We start from the raw sequence: 20,130 nt of genomic DNA, 5'->3' as shown, positions 1-20,130 counted from the left end.
AGTATTCAGACATTATTTTCCAAACATTTTTTTTTGCCTTTTTCTCTTCTCCTTCTGGAACTCCCATGGTGCATGTTGGTATATTTGGTGGTATTCCACAGCTTTGGAGATTCTTTTCAAATTTCTTCAGTTTTTCTTTTCTTCAGAAATTAATAATCTTAATTCACCTATCTTCAAATTCACTAGTGCTTCTGCCAGCTTAAATCTGCCGTTGAACTTCTGTGGTCATTTTTTCATTTCAATTGTCCTTTAAAATCAGGAATTGTTTATTTCTTTTTATAACTTTTACCTCTTTACTGACATTGTCCATTTGGTATAGCATTGTTTTCCTACTCTCCTTAATTTTTCAGGCATTTTTCTTTAGCTCTTCAAACACATTTATGATAGCTAATTTAGCCTTTGTCTAGTGGGATTACCTGGGTGGCTCAGTCAGTTCAGTATCTGCCTTCAGCTCAGGTCATGATCCCAGAGTCCTGGCATCCTGAGACCCACCCCCTCGTGGTGCTTTCTGCTTAGCAGGGAGTCTGCTTCTCCCTCTCCTTCTGCCCCTCCCCCAACTCATGCTCACTCTCTTGCTTGCTCCCAAATAAATAAATAAATAATAAAGCCTTTGTCTAGTAAGTTTGATATGTTCTGCCTCTCCCAAGGGACAATTTCTTTTTTTCCCCCGAGTATGGGCCACACATTCCTGTTTCTTTGTGTGTGTTGTAATTTGCTTTTTTTGAAAACTGATGTTTTAGATAATATGATATGGCAAATCTGGAAATTAGATTCTCTACTTCCTGAATGGTTAATTCTTACCTCCTTTGCTGAGGGGCGCTCTATATGTGTATTAGACATGACTTCAATGCTCAGGTAGTTAGTTCATAGCTCTCTTTTCACCATCAGCTTATACAGGGCCTCGGTTAAGCCAGAGGAGAAAGAATTGGGGCTATCCCAAGCATTTCCTAGGCATGTGCACAACCTTTTGAATTCCCAGGAGTATGTCAGAGCTTTAAAAGCCCCCATCCCAACCCCTGCTGCCCATGGACATCTCATTGCCCAAATCTTTTATTTTTCCTAGGCTCTTATTTGCCCCAACTGACATGGCAGCCTCAGGCAACTGTGATGTTAAATAGTTCTGGCTCATTGTTTATTTGTTCATTTGTTTTGTCCCCTACCCCCCCCCATTGTTTTTGACAAATATCCTGGGGAATAGGGCTTTTCCTTCTGAGAAAACTGTGAGTCAGTGTCAAATAACCACAACACCCTACAAAGGAGGCTTTACCAGGGAGCTGGAAGACACCGTGAAATATTGACGTGCTCTGAGGGTGGTATTATTTGAGGAGCTCCAAGGCTGGTTTGCCCCTCTAATTGGCAACAAGGCTGCTGGTTTGCAGTGATACTGCAGAGCTGGGGAAAGGGTGTTGGCATTGGCCAAGTTGAAATGTTCCGAATACTGTTCTTTCAGAGGTTCGTTAGTTTTTCTTGAATGAGTGTTCCTCAGATTGTCACAAGCCTTTTGTTAATTTCCAGAGTTGTGAAAGTATTTATTTTTACTGTTTTTCCCACTCTTTTCTTAACTTTTTGGAGGAGATATGTAGATATCTGTACCCTGTCGTTCCAGAAGTCCCACACCTACATGCAACATTTTAAACTATGCTCTGAGAAACTTTAGGTACCTTTCTTTTTACTATGATCAGCTCCTTCCTCATTCTCTGCAGTGTACTTTCGTGGAAAATATTCAAGTCTTGAAATTAGAAGATTTGAGTTTCAATCTCCACTGTAGCACTTAGTAGCCATATGACTTCTCTGAATCTGTTTTTGCTCCTTTTACAGGCAAAACTTAATCTCTGAGACACTGGGTTACAGTGAGGATCAAATAACGCATATATGAAAACCAGCATAATACTTGTCACATAATGGGCATTTAAATTCATTCATTTTTTCTTTGAATTTTCTATCACCTGCTTAGCCACGAGCCTAGAACTTAACCACCGATGGCACTTTGACCCAGAGCCACAGTAGTACTCTGGCTGGCACTTTGATTCTACTAAATGTGACAGCAAGTACTTCATGCTCTATGTCATCTGATCCTTAAGAAAAGGAGAGATAATTGGTAACCTTTAGCAGTTGGGAGTCTGCATATAAAATTTAACGTATTGACAATTTCACTAATTCCAAGCAATTAAAAGATATTACACCAAAAAGGATTCTTGCTCAGATATGCTTTTAAGATGATGAACAAAACAAAATTGTACATGTCAAGGCTTTGCTGTTTTATTTTGGTTTTGGTTTATTTGTTTTGACCAGATAAAATTACATATAGTGATGTGATGAGCACTGGGGGTTATAGGAAACTGATGAATTATTGAATACTACGTCTGAAACTAAAGATGTACTATATATTTGCTAATTGAATCTAAATTTTAAAAAAAGATTACATACAAATAATCATCACAAAGGTAATGCTTCATGGCACTTAAATGTGTTAGAAATCTAGTATCTTATCCTGCCATTTCTCTTCTCTTTTTTTAAGAGAGAATGTGTGGGGAGGCAGGGTGCACACACATGGGAGCTATGGGGAGAGGCAGAGGGAGAGGAAGAGTGAGAATCTTAAGCAGGCTCTGCACTTAGCATTAGAGCCTGCTGTGGATTTTGATCTCCCAACCCTGAGATCGTGACCTGAGCTGAAATCAAAAGTCAGATGCTTAACCAGCTGAGCCACCCAGGCATCCCTAATCCTGCCATTTCTTAAAACATGTTCAACTTAACCCCTGGACTATACTCTTATGGGGGAGGAGGAGAATTGGTGGTTTACTTATTAAAATTTGGATAATGTATTATAATGTCCCCTCTCAAAAAGTCACAAAATAATTGTTAAAGGCTTAAAGACACTCTTCAGTAAAGCAACATTTATAACTTTAATTCAGCATTTAAATAACATGTTTGACTATGGACTGCTTTTTGATGTTATGTTTACTTTTACCCCCAGAACTAGCCTTTAATAAAGGGATCACGGTAGCATTTTATCTCACATTCTGATTGCCATTTGGTAGATCCTGTCATAGGGCTGCTTGAGAAGAATTCTGAAGCTCTATGGGGTGGGCTCAGGTGGGAAAACTTAAGTGACTGGCTAGTGATAGGCTTGGGGGGCAGGGCCAAACCACTTACTGCAGGAGCAGTGGATACGGTGGTTTCCTATCCTCGCCATGCCTGGTTCCTGGGGACATAGTATAGGACTTGCTATCCTAGCAATTAAATTGTAGTACTACGTTGGGGGGGGTGCTTCTTTGGTTATGTGGATTCTTTTTATTGCTAGCATAAAAAGGATGTGCGTAATGAACTAATAATCTAGTAATTCCAGAGACAAAACCAATTTTATAGCAAAATTTCAACTTGAGTAGAACGCTGTGAAAATTGAATATATTCTCTTTTTGGTTGATGTAAGGTTTACCACAAATTATCTTTCAGTTCTTGTTAAAAAAAAAATTTTATTTTAAATGTACCAGTTCACTTTCCATCCCTGCAAGTTTATTCTATGATAAAAGAGTGTTACAGAATTCCAGGTTTGTTTGGTTTTTTAAATTTTATTTATTTATTTGAGAGAGAAAGAGACTGAGTGAGAGAGAGCATGAGAGGGGAGAAGGTCAGAGGGAGAAGCCGACTCACCATGTAGCTGGGAGCCTAACGTGGGACTTGATCCCAGGACTCTGGGATCATGACCTGAGCCGAAGGCAGTTTGTTTAACCAGCTGAGCCACGCAGGCACTCCAGGGTTATTCTTATGAAGGCTGTTCATTGTATATAAATGTAGATCGTATCTGTATTTACATCAAGATATATTCATTTTTATTCTTTGACAGTCCATCTGCATTTTATATACATGTAATCTATTTGTCCTAGGAGCTAAGTCTCTAAAAAATTTTAGGCTTTGAGATTTGACTCAACCTCCATTTTTAATATGTCTGTAATCATTGTTCTGTGCATTCTAGACTTTTCCAAAACAAAAAAAGGAAGTTATTTTTATATTTAGTTATTTTAAATTAAAATACAGTGCCGGGGTGCCTGGGTGGCTCAGTTAAGTGTCTGCCTTTGGCTCAGGTCATGATCTCAGGGTCCTGAGATCAAGCCCCATGTGAGGTTTCCTGCTTAGAGGGGATTCTGTTTCTCCCCATGCTTGTGTTGATGCGTGCTCTCACTGTCTAACAACTAAATAAATAAAATCCTTAAAAAATAAAACACAGTTCCAGATACAGTAAAGGAGTTGTATATAGTAACATTCTGTTCTCTGGGTTATTATTTAACACTATGCCTAACATGACCAGATTCTGGTTTTATCCTTGTTTTATTACTGAGAGTTATAATGCTGGTTGGATTTTCTGACAAATACTGTCATCCTACAACATTTTATTCATCTGTTAAAAGTTTTAATATACACAGAGAAGAAACTGTCCTCTGGGGAGGAGCATTTAATGATGGTTGTTACCATGTAATTGCTTTAATGGCAGTTTTCTTCCTTAATCAGATGTAAGTTGAAGCTGCAGCAGAAGACGATGTCTCTGTGGTCTTGGGTCAATCGGCCTGGTGAACTGAGTAAGTTCACCAATCCTCTCTTTGAAGCCAACAATCTTGTCATCTGGCCTTCAGTTGCTCCACAGAGTCTTCAGCTATGGGAAGGTAAGCCGTGCATCTTTTGTAGACTTTTTATTGATAGTCAAGGATCCTCTCTGAACTGCCTCTGGATACCTGCTGTTGTTAACTTTTGAAGATGGTGAGTGGACCTGACCCTCAGAGCTCTGTGTGATTGCTCTTTTTTTCTCAGTGTGGACATGGTTCTCTCTTTCACATATGTTATCTAGTCACACTTGTTTTGTTCAGCCCCCATTTCAGAAATAAACAGTGGTTATTCGATGGATACTGCTGTTAATATTGGACATTTTCCCTAGGTAGGAAGATACATTACTATTTTTAATTGTGACTAAAATTTACCAGCTTAACCATGTTTAGGTATACAGTTCATTCTTGTCAAGTATATTCCTGTTGTTACAAAACAGACCTCCAGAACTTTTCTTCTTGCAAATTTGAAACTCTCTACTCATTAAACAACTTCCCATTACCCCTGGTAACTACCTTTCTGCTTTCTGTGTCTATGAGTTTGACAACTCTAGATACCTCATATGAGCGAGATCATACAGCGTTTGTCTTTTTGTGACTGACTTCTTTCACTTAACATAATGTCCTCAAGAGTCATCCATATGGTAGCCTGTGTCAGAATGTCTAAGTTTGAATAGTTTGCCATCATATGGGTTTACCACTTTTTTTTTTTAACCCATTCTTACACTGATGGGCACTTGGGTTGCTTCTACCTGTTGGCACACAGATGCACAAATATCTCTTCAAGACACTACTTTTGATTTTTTGGGTTATGTACCCAGAAGTGGAATTGTTGGATCATATGATAATTCTGTTTAATTTTTGAGGAACCACCATACCATTTTCCATAACAGTTGCACCATTTTACAGTTCCACCAACAGTGCATGAGGGTTTCAAATTCTCCACATCCTTGCCAACACTTCTTGTTTTTGGATCTTTTAACCCCTTTGGGTATTCTCATTCTCATGGGTATTAGGGAAAGTACATGTGTAAAAAAGTTTGTAGGAATAAATTTTAAGCTCCAAGCAGATGGTTTCTGTTTCTGTTATTAAATAGCCATTAGGAAAGTTTACTTTGCTAAATGCAATTGAAGCATTAATGAACCAGTTATTCTGGTAAGATTCTATAAACATACATAATGTTTTCTATGCACTTATGTACATATCTCATTGTTCATGGGAACAGTAGTTCATACTTAATTTTCCAGTCCATTCTAAAGAAGGTATTTAACCTACATTAATTTTTCAGACTCCTGAAATTTATTTCCATAAATACCAAAGCTTGTTTTTAAAAATCTAACCAAAATCTAAAATATATTAGCCATCTATTAAACAAAGATTACAAAATGCCATTTCTTTTTAATCATTTTGAAGGTAATAAGTACATCTTTATTCATCTTTATATTTTTGAAAGATTCATTTATTTATTTGAGGAAAGAGAGAGCATGAGCAGGGGGAGGGGCAGAGAAAAAGGGAGAGAAGAGAATCTCAAGCACACTCTTGTACTGAGCCCAGCACAGTGCTTGATCCCAGGACCCCAAGATCATGATCTCAACCAAAAGTCGGAGGCTTTACTGACTGAGCCACCCAGGCACCCCTCATCTTTGTATTAAACAGCACCAAGTGTACACACAAGGAATGCTAGCTGTTTGGTAATTGAACTGAATTGCCATAAATGTCAGTTATTATACCATATGTTATGTTATGCCCACAAGGCATATTTTAATATGTTATGCCCACAAGGGCAATTCATATGTGGGAAACTGCTCTTTAACTGTAAAAGGGCCTCAGATTGCTTTGCTCTCTGAGTTTGAGACTGGGTCTCTGTCACTTGGATGTCAGCTCTCACCTCTCATTCCTCTTGACATATCTGTCATTAGCTGCCTTCCTTCCTCCTCGGTTTATGCTTCTAATCTTATCTGTTGAGGTGTTCCCAAGTTAGAGTTGTAAGAAAGCAGCCTCAGATAGTCTCCAGATTCTTGGAGTCTGAGCTTTAGTGCTTGGAAATTTCTGGCTGCTCAGAACTTCTCTTTGCCTACTTTCTCAATTGTTGTAGACAGTCACCTGTGCAGGATCAGTGATCTCTTCAATGAGACATTACAGCCAAACTTTTTGTTAAAGATTTCTGGGACAGTTTACCTAGAAGCCACTGTCATGTTTAATACATAAAGTAAGAGACTAGCTATTCAGGAGAAGAGCCATAATTGGAGTTGGATGGCCTAAGGGATGATTAAACTAGTTTTTACCAAACCTCATTGAGAGTTAGAGATGAAGTGATTGGAGGAAATCTTGTTACATGAATGAATTCCTACCATTCCATTAAGAATAGAGTTTCCATATGTGTTTAGTGCCCCAGCTTAGAAATGGAAGAAATTCTGTGCAAGGTAAAATCTTCTCATAGTAGGTATATGGGTTGTATAATGAGATTACTCTTTGACCTTAAAATGTCTCTCTTCTGTTTATGTTTACATCATAGGTAACCATTAGTGTTAAGTAATTCCTGAATTGAAGAACAGGATTTCAAACACAGGCTTATATAATGGAAAAATCACGAAGTTCAGTCTTCAAGCTATGTTTCTGTTTTCCCTTTCTGATGGAGAGTAACTTTATGGTTCTGGCAGATTGGTTTATAGAAAGTGTTTTAAAGAATCGTAAAACCTTCATGAACTTAACAGCTACTGACATATTACTGCTTGGGAAGTTTTTGTACCTCCTTATTTGAATGTCTTTAACTCATGATGTTGGGATGGTACAGTTAATGTAGATCTGTGCAGATGAGGAAATGTTTCCTTTTAGTCTATAATAAAAGGATAATTATTGGGAAAAGAAGGATGTGCCTGTAGAATTAAAAGAGCACCTCTTAAGAGACAGAGCACTGAAGTTGAGGTTTTTATTATTTTCCTTGATTGAAGTGTAGTTGACATATAATTAGTTTCGGGTGTACAAAATAGTGATTCAACATTTACATACATTACACAGTGATCATCACGGTAAGTCTAGCTACAGCCTGTCACCATACAAAGTTGTTACACTGTTATTAACTCTAATACATTGCATCCCCATGTCTTATTTATAACTAGAAGTTTGTGCCTTTTAATCCTCTCCTATTTTGTCCATCACCCCATCTCCCCCTGTGGCAACTATCAAATTGTTCTCTGTATCTGTGAGTGTGGTTCTATTTTCTTTTGTTTGTTTGTTTTGGTTTTCATTTTTAGATTCCACATCTAAGTGAAATCATGTGGTATTTATTATTCTCATACCTGACTTATTTCACTTGGCGTAATACCATCTGGACTTACATATGTTGTTGCAAATAGGAAGATGTCATTCTTTTTTATGACTGGGTAGTATTCCGTTGTGGTGTATATATACCACATCTTCTTTACCCATTCATCTGTTGGTGGATACTTAGGTTGCTTCCATACCTTGGCTATCATAAATAATGCTGCACTTAACATAAGGGTGCATTCTTTTGGAATTTGTGTCTTTATTTTCTTTGGATAAATACCCAGAAGTTGAAATGCTAGGTTATATAGTAGTTTATGTTTAATATTATGAGGAATCTCCATACAGTTTTTCATATTGGCTACACAATTTTGCATTCCCACCAATAGCGCATGAGGTTTCCCTTTTCTCTGCATCCTTGCCAGTGGTTGTTATTTCTTGTCTTTTTGCCATTCTGACAGGTGTGAGCTAATATCTCATTGTGGTTTTTATTTGCATTTTACCCTGATAATTTGGGATGTTGAGCATCTTTTTGTGTGTCTCTTAGCCATCTATATATCTTCTTTGGAGAAATGTCTATTCAAGTCATATACCTTTTTTTTAATTGGATTTTTTTTAATGTTGAATTAAGTGATTCCTTTATATATTTTATAGCAACCCTTTATCAGTTATATCATTTGAAAATAACCATTCAGTAGCCTTTTGTTTTGTTGATGGTTTCCTTCATTGTTTAAAAGCTTTTTAGTCATGGGGCACCTGGGTGGCTCATTTGTTAAGCGGCTGCCTTCGGCTTAGGTCATGATCCCGAGTTCCTGGGAGAGCCCCACTTAAGGCCCCCTGCTCAGTGGGGAGCCTGCTTCTCCCTCTCCCTCTGCCTGTTGCTCCCCCTGCTTGTGCTATGTCACTCTCTTTCTCTCTCTCTCTGTCAAATAAATAAATAAAATCTTTAAAAAAAATAAAAAAAACAGAAGTTTTCCCTTTCTAGTCTGGGGCACCTGGGTGGCTCAGTCATTAAGTCTGCCTTTGGCTCAGGTCATGAGCCCGGGGTCCTGGCTTAAGGCCTACATCCCGCTCCCTGCTTGGCAGGAAGCCTGCTTCTCCCTCTCCCACTCCCCCTGCTTGTATTCCCTCTCTCAATGTCTCTCTCTGTCAAATAAATAAATAAAATCTTTTATAAATAAATAAATAAATAAATAAATAAATAAATAAATAAAAGCTTTCTAGTCAGATGTCCCATTTGTTCACTTTTGGTTTTGTTAGAGAGGACACATATCCAAAAAATTCCTGCTAAGACTGATGTCAAAAAAATACTGCCTATGCTTTCCTCTAGGAGTTTTATCACTTCTGTTCTTACCTTTAAATCTTTAATCCATTGTGAGTTTATTTTTGATATGATATAAGAAAGTGGTCCAGTACATTGTTTTGCATGTAGCTGTCCAGTTTTCCCAGCATCATTTATTGAAGAGACCGTCTTTTCTCCACTATATATTCTTGCCTCCTTTGTTGAAGAGTTGACTGTGTAAGTAGGGGCTTATTGCTGGACTCTATTCTGTTTTGTTGATCAATGTGTCTGCTTTTGTGCTGTTAACATATTGTTTTGTTGGTCACTGTAGCTTTTTAATGTATATTGAAATCAGGGAAGGTGAAATCAGCTTTGTTCTTTTCTCAAGATTGCTTTGGCTATTTGGGGTCTTTTGTGTTTTCGTACAGATTTTAGGATTATTTGTTCTATTTCTGTGAAAAATGCCTTTTGATAGGGATTGCATTGAATGTGGAGATACTTTGAGTAGTATGGGCATTTTAATAATATTCTTCCAGTCCATGAGCATGGTATATCTTCCCATTTATTTGTGCTGTCTTCAGTTTATCAGTATCTTAGTTCTTTTACCTCTTTGGTGAAAGCTTGTCCTCCTATTCATAGGGTTTCTTATGCAACTATAAATGGAATTTTTTATCTTTTAATTTCTCTGGTAGTTCATTATTACTGTATAAAAATGTGGGTTTATGTGTATTTTATATCCTTCAACTTTACTGAATTTACTAGTTTCAATAGTTCTTTGGTGGAGTCTTCAGGATTTTTTATATATAATATTATATCATCTGTAGATAGTGGCAGTTTTACTTTTTTTCCAATTTGAGAGCCTTTTATATCTTTTTCTTGTCTGATTTCTGGGCTAGGATCTCCAATACTGTGTTGAATAAAAGTGTTAGTAAGAGTAGGCCTCCTTATCTTATTTGTGATCTGGAGGAAAAGCTTTCAGCTTTTCACTGTTGTGTATGTTAGCTGTTGGTTTGTCATACACGGCCTTTGTAACCAGTTTGTTGTGAGTTTTTAACCATAAATGAATACTGAATTTTATCAAATGCTTTGTCTGCATCTATTGAGATGATCACTTGGTTTTATCCTTGTTTTTGTTAATGTGGTATATTGTGTTGATTTGTGGGTATTGAACCATGATGGCATCCCTAGAATAAATCCTGCTTGATGGTGTATGGTGCTTTTCATGTATTGTTGAATTCAGTTTGCTGATATTTTATTCAGGATTGTTGCATCTAGTTTCATCTGGGTTATTGGCCTACAATTTTTTTTTTTTTTTTTTGCACTGTGTTTATTTGGTTTTGGTATCGGGGTAATGCTGGCCTCATGGAATGAGTTTAGAAACATTCCTTCCACTTCAACTTTTTGGAGTAGTTTGAAGAGAATAAGTATTAACTCTTCTCCAAATGTTTGGTAGAATTCACCTGTGAAGCCATCTGGTCCCAAGCTTTTGTTTGTTGGGAAGTTTAGGTTTTTAAATGAAATGTTTATGGTTCTGCTGTTGCCTTAACTGTCACTTTTGTAGTGAAAGTGATTTTATAGATGTATAAGGTCCTACAGGTCTGAGTAAAGATTTATAATTAAAAAAAAAAAAAGATTTGTATTGTGGAACTGGAAAATTTATGGCATTGTAAGTTACCAGCTTACTTACAATCCTGGATATATCAGAGAATAGTGTTTTAATTCATTTCATAATTTTGTCGGGGGGGGTTGAAGAATGAAAATTATTTACAAAGAAATAGTGATGTTTTAGTGTATTTAGTTACACTTTCAGTACCTCAAGATACTTGCCTATTTCAGAGTATAATAAAATATAGAAGCGAAATGTTAAAAAAAAAGAATATATCATATATGGAATAATGTTAATCCATTGTATGTACCTTTTTGCCTTCTGTCTTCTTTTACTGGATTCAATAGGTATTTTCCTACGTTGGAACAGATCCTCCAAGTATTTGGATGAAGCATATGAAGAAATGGTTAACATCATTGAATATAACAAGGAATTACAGGCAAAAGTAAATGTACTTAGGAGGCAGTTGGCAGAACTGGAAACTGAGGATGGAATGCAGGAGAGTCCCTGAAAAGTCTCCCCACAACCTGCATAAATAAGGACCTTCCAGGACCTGAATCCCACCTCTCTCTCCCTTGGCCCTTCAGTTCACTTTTACACCATGAACTGAAGCCTTGAACGTAAGGCTTTAGATGTGAGAACCCTCTAATATAGTGGATTTCTCAATACTTTATGAATGAAACTTACTGTAGTTACTCATGATTCATGTGGCCTGTTAGGCCTCTCTACTTTGGGAGCAGAAAGGAGGTGCTAGTCATTTTATTTTATGTGAAACAGGTGACCTATTTAATGCCATTTGTGTTATATGCCATTTAATCCTAAAATTTTTTGTGTCTATTTTCCAAACAGTGCTCTAGACCAGTCAAGGATATGATTAATCTCTTTAGGGAATATCTGTTAGTTTTAAAAAAGATCAGACTTTTAAACACTCCAAATACAGAAATATTTTTCAAAACTGAAATGGTTGATAAACCAACAATTTTGTGATTAACATGCTATTTCCAACACCTGTGCCCTTCTCTTTAAAATAGCTTTGGATTAACAAAGCTGAATTCATTCTCATTCTGGTTTGTCAAGAAAGGAAAATCTGAATATTTATTCAAGGTAAATATTTTTACAAGGATTATAGTATAATCCTCTGATATTTACATTAAGAAGTAAATTTTAACAGTAGACAGTAAAAGTATGTGCAATATAGAAATAAAGTAGGTCTTTGTTACTGATACAGTATCGTTACTGTTGAATTGGTTTTTCACCATACATATTAAATGCGTATCAAATGCTGGATATCCCATTAAACCATCATTTAGGATAGATGTTAGTTTGTTGTAATTAAGCTACAAATATGGTTTCCTTAAACCAGAAATGCACTGCCCTTGTCCGAAGTTCTTACTGCACTGTTTCATGTATCTATATGTGTTAAGTTTTATTAAGTTATGTTTTATTTTTAAGTATTCAAAGAGTTTACTGATACTAAACTTAAACCTTTCATGTTGGCCTGAGCCTTTTGAAAATTTATCTCGACTCTGCTGATTTGTTCATTATATGTTAGGCAAATCTAATTAAAGTAGAGGTGAAAGTTTATGAACATGACACACCTATGTTTTAAACTGCAGAAACAGATTGAAATGTTTCAATGTTATGACCATATTTATGCTATGCTAGTTTACGCCTGCTACGCTGAAAGTCTGTGGTTCAGTGCTTTCTAATACATTTCTGTTTTGTGGCACTGTTCATTTTAATAAATACTATCAATTTTAGTTTTCTATTAAAAGAATAGTCGAAGAGTAAATGTTTAATACCATTTCCACCCCATCTGTTTATAGCCATTTCAGTGTAAAGCATACCAAAACTGAACCCTGCTTTAGAGTTATATATTGAGCTAAAAATATAATTCAAAAAAATATCTAGTTTAGCATAATCTATGGCCACATTCAGACACCTTAGAAAATAGCAAATACTTTCTTTCTCCAGTTGCCCAGGCTTCATCTTTTTTGTTTCCTTGGACTGGTAGCAAAAGGCTTGGACAACAACAACACATATCAGAACTCTCCTTTGGTATATTTGCCTGCCTTCTTCTCTAAGCTCAGATTTACTCTTGACTTTTATTCTTGGCTATAGTTATGAGTCTTTAGGCATTAAAGCCCTCACAAAAGGCTACAGCAAGGAGCAAAGGAGATCTTGCTATTGATATCTCCATGTTGTGTGAAATGTTTATATTAATATTTTAAAATAGGAAATACTCTAGCTTTTTTATCACCCCTTAAAATCACTTGCTACATTTGTTCATGCTGCTGATCCTTTTGTTTGCTCCTGTTTTTGTCTCAAAAATAGATAGGAAGGAGCCCTTCTCAGTTAACGGACCCATATGGAAAACTATTGAGAGTTTTGTTTTGTTATTGTTTTTAGTGATTCTTTAGAAATAACTCCCACTGGTGACATAGGCCATTGGGCTTCCATGGATAAGGGCTTTTATTAGGCTTGGTCATGGAGAAATTGTACGCCATCAATTTAAACCTGTCTTCCTGATGAATGTTTTATGTGTGAGACAGAGTCCAATAATAGCATAGTGTTTCTTTTTCTTTTATTGAGGCAGCAATCTTAAGCTATTTGGACAAGTTTTGCATTTTAGTATTAATTTATAATTCAGGATTGTGCAAATCTCAGTTCTGTTTATAGGTCATAAAGACGAACTTTGATATCAGTGCATTTTCAAAGGGGACATTAATAATGCAAATATTAGGGTTTTCCCAAACTCAAGAACTGTGTCAAAGGTGCGTTATCAATATACTTTAAAGAGGGATTTTGTAATACTATGAAGTTACCCATTCCTTGGATGAGAAGAATACATAAAATGGATATACTCATGAGAAGATACTTGTTAAACATTAAGTTTGGAGAATTACCTTTGATAAGTGTGGCTTTAAAAACTTGAATGAAGAGAGTGTGGCAGAATTAGTGAGCAAATGAATCACCCCGTAGGAGCCAATAATAATCAAGCGAGATATAATCAAGTTTATATATATTAAGCATCTTATGTATTCATTTGTAGTAAAGGCTGGTTTATACTGTAGGGATGCAAAAGTAGGTCCTACAGAGAATATTCTGAAAATAAAAAAGATTGCTATAGTCTTCTGTTGGCAATACAGGGATCCTTAGATTTTAAATTAACAATTTTTTTTAGAAACCACAAGAACATAGTTGGTTGATTATATTAAGATTTTGAAACATTTTGGGTGGTAAGACTTTTCAATTAATTAATTGCTTGGTCAAGATTTTCATTCTGGTTTTATTAAATGAGAAGAAAACAAGCAGAAACTATAAAATCTAGTAGGATTAAAACAACCTATGAATATATTTTATTTCTAAGAGAAATTAGGCATTTAAAACAAGATTTTAAAGTGATTTTTGGGAAAACTTTGGAAGACAACAGTTAGTCATTTCAGATCCCATACAGGTAATTTAAAAGCTTTCTTTGAATTCTGTGGCCTCATTTACAGAGGTGATATGTCATTGCTTTTCATTTTAAATGATGAAATTTAGTGACATTTTAGTCTTTGATTCACTCAGTACTTACACTAAATTAAAAAAAATCAGTATCATGGAAAAGGTCTGATCAATAGTTTGTCTCTTGAAGTGAAAAAATAGAAGGAACATTTTGCTGTACTTAAAAAAAAACAATCTGCAGGGTGCCTGGGTGGCTCAGGTCATGATCCCAGGGTCCTGGGATCAAGTCCCATGTTGGGCTCCCTGCTCAGCCAGGAGCCTGCTTGTCCCTCTCCCTGCTGCTCATGCTATCTCTCTTTCTCTCTCTCTCCCTCTAATTAATTAATTAAAATAAATTAAAATCTGCTTAGTAGAGATGTAACTCTTGTAGTTGATCTGGTTTTGAAATTAGCTATTTTAATTGTCAGTCTTAACCAGGTCATCAGATTCACTTATTATCAGACCCCAATCTGAGGCAAAATCTTGGTATTCATCCATATCCAGATTTAATGAGTAAAAACTAGAAGAGGCTATAACGAGCACCCTTTATCAGAAAGTTATTTCCTGGACCAAAAAGGGGGCAAATTTTAGAGTACTTGATTCCCTGTCCTGTAAGCTTCAAAATTTACCAGAGAAGGAAGTCATTCAGTACATCTGATACAGGTTTATTATACCTCAAGACAACATAGATTGGTTATTTATTATTCTTTAATGTGGGTTAGATCTTTTCCCCATCCAGAGCTGGTATCCTAAGTTATTACCAGATAGTATTTTTATGTAATTTACCATCTTAACAAAAAACATTTAAAGACTAATTCCTCCATTAATATTTATTCTCAGACGATATGAAATGCTAATTTCCTTATAGTGTCAGTTTTCTGATTTGTTTTTCCTTGAGTGAACTATTTCTACCATCGCTGAGTCTTTATATCGTGTCCACAGCATCTTCTTCCTTTAAACCAATAGCTCAGATGAGACCCTGTGAAACTGTAGGATGAGGTTTTGGAAAGTTTGAACTTCTTATCTAAATTCCCCTTAAGAAAGTCCTGTTTTTGAACTCTGTTGTGGAACTGTAGTTTATGCTTAATTTAGTGAAAAGTAGTGGGGGTCACTATAGACACTACATTGTCCTGAAAACTAATTCTTGATGAAAGCTTCCTGATGTTTAGAAACATTCTGTTTAACGATCTGTGAGTATACAGATTAACTGTATCAGTAATTTGTAATAAAAAGTTGTGCAGCACTGCCTTTGTCTCTGCCCAAGACATTTTCCATTTGCTTCACTTTTAAAATGCGCATATCTTTGGAGACCTGGATTATTCTACACAAATACACTGAGTTCTGTTGTTTAGCATCCTTATAGATCTGTTACCATCTACACTAAAAATGTACTTGCACAATTTAGTAATATTAAAAAAAAGAATATGTCTTTCTTCAATAGCTGGGTATTTGGATTGTATTCTTGATATATTTGAATGTGACTCTTGGATTTATGTGCGCTATTATTCATGTCTTACATAATAAAATTGCACTGTATGACAAATATGTGTATAACGTATGCTTTGCTAAAACCTCAGAGTGCTGTAATGGACAGGTTTCTATTATGTGAACCTGTCTATATATAGTCTTAGGGAAGAATTCTAAACTTTTTAAAGTCTCTGTAACATTTTAATATTATTTGTAATGTTCCCTATGTGATCAGTTCAGTTATGTCCTGAAACTGGAATCACTCATGGTGAGTTGGCTGCTTTGTCAGGCTTGGTTTACTTAATCATGAAACAGTCTTGTTGAACATGGAACTGTTATCCTAGTATATAAGATGTGTGTGGTGTGCTCTCTGTCTCAGAGGACTGTTGCAAAGATGCTAGTGTTAAATGTCTATAGACAGTGGTAATAAAATTTGAATATATTCAAATGCTGGTAAATTAAATCTATAGACTGACTTTAATTTTTTTTCAAATATCTATGAAGGTTTTGGCAGTATCTCAAAACTGCTATATATAAACCTTATATTTTGAAAAAAGTCAGAGCCACTAAAATGTTGCAAAATAGTACAATGATCTCCCATAAACTGTTCAACTTGACTGAATAATTAATATTTATCACCTTTGACTTGACACTCCTGATTGTGTGTGTGTATTATTGCTATTATTTTGCTGAAATATTTAAGGTTAAGCTACAGACCTCATGACCTTTCTACATAAATATTTCAAAGATATCTCTCAAGATTTACGAGTATGTATTTATGAATTCTGTTTACTTAGTTCATATCACCATGAATAAATCAATGAAGGAAAAGGGAAAGCTCTCTGTTAGACTAGATAGCCAACTATGAAACATAGAAGAATGACAAAATTAGAAAGTCACTATTTGGCAGCCACTGCAGTAATAATTGATCTAGGCAGTCATCATCTGTGGGTGCTAAAACTGGCAGGTGAGTTTGTAAGGGAAAGCATATAGTCTCAAAGTATCTTTCCTTAAAATGCTAGTTAGAAAGGGGGAAAATAGTAACTTTACAGTGAAGGAACCAGGCAGATATCACCTTATCCAAGCACAATTAACATTACTAGTTATGGTACATACCAACATCATGGATCATAAATACTAAGAGCAATGTATCACTTTTGTGGCAGTTTAGGATTTTTTTTTAAGACTTTATTCATTTATTAGAGTGAGTGAGTGAGGGGGAATGAGGGGGGAGAGGGATGAGAGACTGCACTGAGCACAGAGCCTGATGTGGGCTTGATCCCAGGACCCTGAGACCACAACTTAAAACCAAGAGTCAGATGCTTAACTGAGCCACCCAGGCACCCCTTTTGTGGCATTTTTGTAAAAACAAACCAGGAAAGCACAACATGGTTTTAATTATAAGGACGCATCAGGCCAGCTTAAATTGGGGGATCTTCTACAACATAACTGGTCTGTTTGAATTTTACAGAAGAAAATTCTTCAATTACAGAAGAAAACTTACAAAGTTTTTGTAAGTTTGAACTTACTTCAAAAATTTTAAGAACTCAGGGCGCCTGGGTGGCTCAGTCATTAAGCATCTGCCTTTGGCTCAGGTCATGATCTCAGGGTCCTGGGATCGAGCCCCGCATCAGGCTCTCTGCTCAGTGGGGAGTCTGCTTCTCCCTCTCCCACTCTTCCACTGTGTTCCCTCTCTCGCTGTCTCTCTCTGTCAAATAAATAAAAATCTTTTAAAAAAAATTTTTAAGAACTCAAAGTGAACAGAAAACAGTAGTTGACATTCATACAGAGCTATAAAATTAAAAAGAAAATATCTCAGCTGATGAAAATTACCCCCCAAAATGAAACACTGAACAGAAGAAAACTGACACACATTCCAAAAGGAATAAATACTTTTAAGTATTTAAAACTCCAGATATGATATGAGAAAACACCTCAAGTGATAAACTACAAAACTTAGAACAGAAGTGAATGAAAAACAAAGCAGGAAAAGAGAAAACAAGAGTTGAATAAACTCAGGAAAGAATCTGAGGAATTAAGACAAAGTCATCTTTGAAATTACAAGGTCCTTGAGGGAGAACAGGTTCAACTGAAAGTGTACGAAAGATAATGAAAGAAAAGTTTGAAAGGCCAGAGTGAAAATTTTTAAAATAAGTGAAAAGAGTCACAGAGAAAGAGTTCAACATAGAGGCCTCACAAAGAAGAGCCAATGTATGAATAATTGGAAGTTCCTTAAGAATAATAATGGGACAGAACTAATATTTAAACCTATAATTCAAGAAGAGCTTCCAAAAATGAAGAATGTCCAAGTGGAAGTGGATCCAGATTGGCCAATTTCAAGACATATCCTAGTAGAAGCATTAGATGTGAAATATAAAGAGGAAAACAAAATCCTCAGGGTGTCCAGAAAAAAAGTCAAATCAGGTTAGACTTCTCCATAACATACTAAGATAAATAAGGAGAAGAGCATTTTCAAATTAGACAAAAGTATGTGCCAAGGATTTTATATTCAGCCAACCTATAATTAAGGAATCAAAGCAAAGTTTTTAAGTACGCAGGAACCCCAGGTAATGCTATAATCAAGAGTACTTCCTGGGAAATCTGTGAAAGAATGAATTTCATCCAATTAATAGATAACTGGGAAAACTGTAAATTAGGGCGCTAAGTATACTGTAATTGTAGATCCAAGATTAATACAAGGGATAGAAGAATATTGGGTAGAAGGGATACATTTTGGCAAAAATAATGAAATTTTTAAAATAAGAGGAGAAAAGGGGACAAAGTAAAAGAAGCTCCTTGGCTATCATTTAAGTAATAGGTAGGAGTCAAGGGTATCATTTAAACCCAGCAAATCAAACCATAGAATGTAAGGTGAGAACAAAGGTGTCTATGGAGCTACCTTTATAAATAGTATTATAAATGTATCTCTAGAAAATCTTCCATATTTTTTCTACCCAAGGAAATAACTACAAAGGAACAACAAAAAAATACAGTAAACATATCATGATACACACAGTATATATGAAAACAAAAGACAATTGGAACCAAACGTCAGACAACCAGTGAATGTGAATGGCCTTGATTCATCTGTTTAAAGAAAAAAATCTCCAAATTGGGTGATAAAGTAAAATGCAACTCTATGCTGTATACACGAGACAGAATTAAAGTGACTCAAAAACTTAAAATCATGTTCTAGTCATGGCTGAATGTACTAGAGACCTACAATAATCAAAACAGTGTTGTACTTGCATAAACACAAAAATCAGTGGAACGGAATGGAGAACCAAGAAATAAACCCTCATGTATATGGTCAGATGATATTCAATAAGGGTGCTAAGACTACATGATAAAACGTTCAACAACGTTGCTAGGAAAATAATACCCACATGCAAAAGAATTTTTTTAGTTACTTTATACCATATACAAAAATTAATGCAGTGGATTAAAGATATAAACATAATACACTTAAAACTGGGGAAAAGCTTCATGACATTGGATTTGGCAATGACTTCTTGGATATGACACTAAAAACAAAGGCAACAAAAGCAGAAATAGCCTACATTAAACTTGAAAACTTTTGCACATCAAAGGAAACAACAGAATGAGATGGCAATGTACGCAGTGGGGAAAAATACTTGCCAATCATGTCTAATGAGGGGTTAATATCCAGAATATATAGAGAATTACCACAACTCAACAAATGACCAGATTTAAAAATGAACAAAGGATTTAAGTAAACGATTCTCCAAAGAAGATGTATAAATGGCTAAAAAGCCTATGAAAAGACATTCAACATCACTAATTATTGGAGAAATGTAAATCAAAACCACAGTGAGATATCTCACATCCATTAGAATGACTACTCTCAGAAAAACAATACATAACAAGTGTTGAGTATGTAGAGAACCTGAAATCCTTGTGTACTGTTTGGTGGGAATGTCAAATGGCACAGCCACTATGGAAAACAATATAGAAGTTCCTCAAAAAATTAAAAATATAATTATCTGATGTAGCAATCCCACTTCTGGTTATATATCCAAAAGAATCTAAAGAAGTATTTGGATATCCCAGGTTATTGTAGCAATATTCACAATACCCAGATAACCCCAATATTCATCAATGGATTAAACAAACAAAATGTGGTATATACAAAAGTGGAATACTATTCACCATTTTTTAAAAAGATTTATTTAAAAGACAGCATGAGCAGACAGAAAATGAAGAGGCAGAGGAAGAGAGAGAAACAGGCTCCCCACTGAGTAGGGAGCCCAATGTGGGGTTCCATCCCAAGACCCTAGAATCATGAACTGAGCCAAAGGCAGATGCTTAACTCACAAAGACACCCGGATCCCCCATATTCGGTGCTTAAAAAGGAGTTCCTGTCACATGCTATGTCATGTATGGAACTTAAAGACATGCTAAATGAATAA

At 35.8% G+C, this 20,130-nt stretch overlaps 1 protein-coding gene across 3 annotated transcripts in view; it reads left to right on the top strand.

Annotated features, from left to right (window-relative positions):
* MTMR9 (myotubularin related protein 9) overlaps nt 1-14,486 on the top strand; it is a 55,403-nt gene extending 40,917 nt beyond the window's left edge. For all 3 annotated transcript variants that reach the window (XM_032332267.1, XM_032332266.1, XM_032332268.1), the window contains 2 exons: nt 4,507-4,658; nt 11,095-14,486. In XM_032332267.1, coding sequence (XP_032188158.1) covers nt 4,507-4,658; nt 11,095-11,258 — 316 coding nt within the window. In that variant the 3' untranslated portion in view covers nt 11,259-14,486. The remainder of the gene's footprint in view (nt 1-4,506; nt 4,659-11,094) is intronic.
* Nucleotides 14,487-20,130: the final 5,644 nt, after the last annotated feature.

Source organism: Mustela erminea, chromosome 2, assembly GCF_009829155.1.
Source record: "Mustela erminea isolate mMusErm1 chromosome 2, mMusErm1.Pri, whole genome shotgun sequence".
Lineage (NCBI taxonomy): Eukaryota > Metazoa > Chordata > Mammalia > Carnivora > Mustelidae > Mustela > Mustela erminea.
The sequence above is the reverse complement of the archived record's forward strand: the minus strand, read 5'-3'. Positions and strand labels throughout refer to the sequence as shown.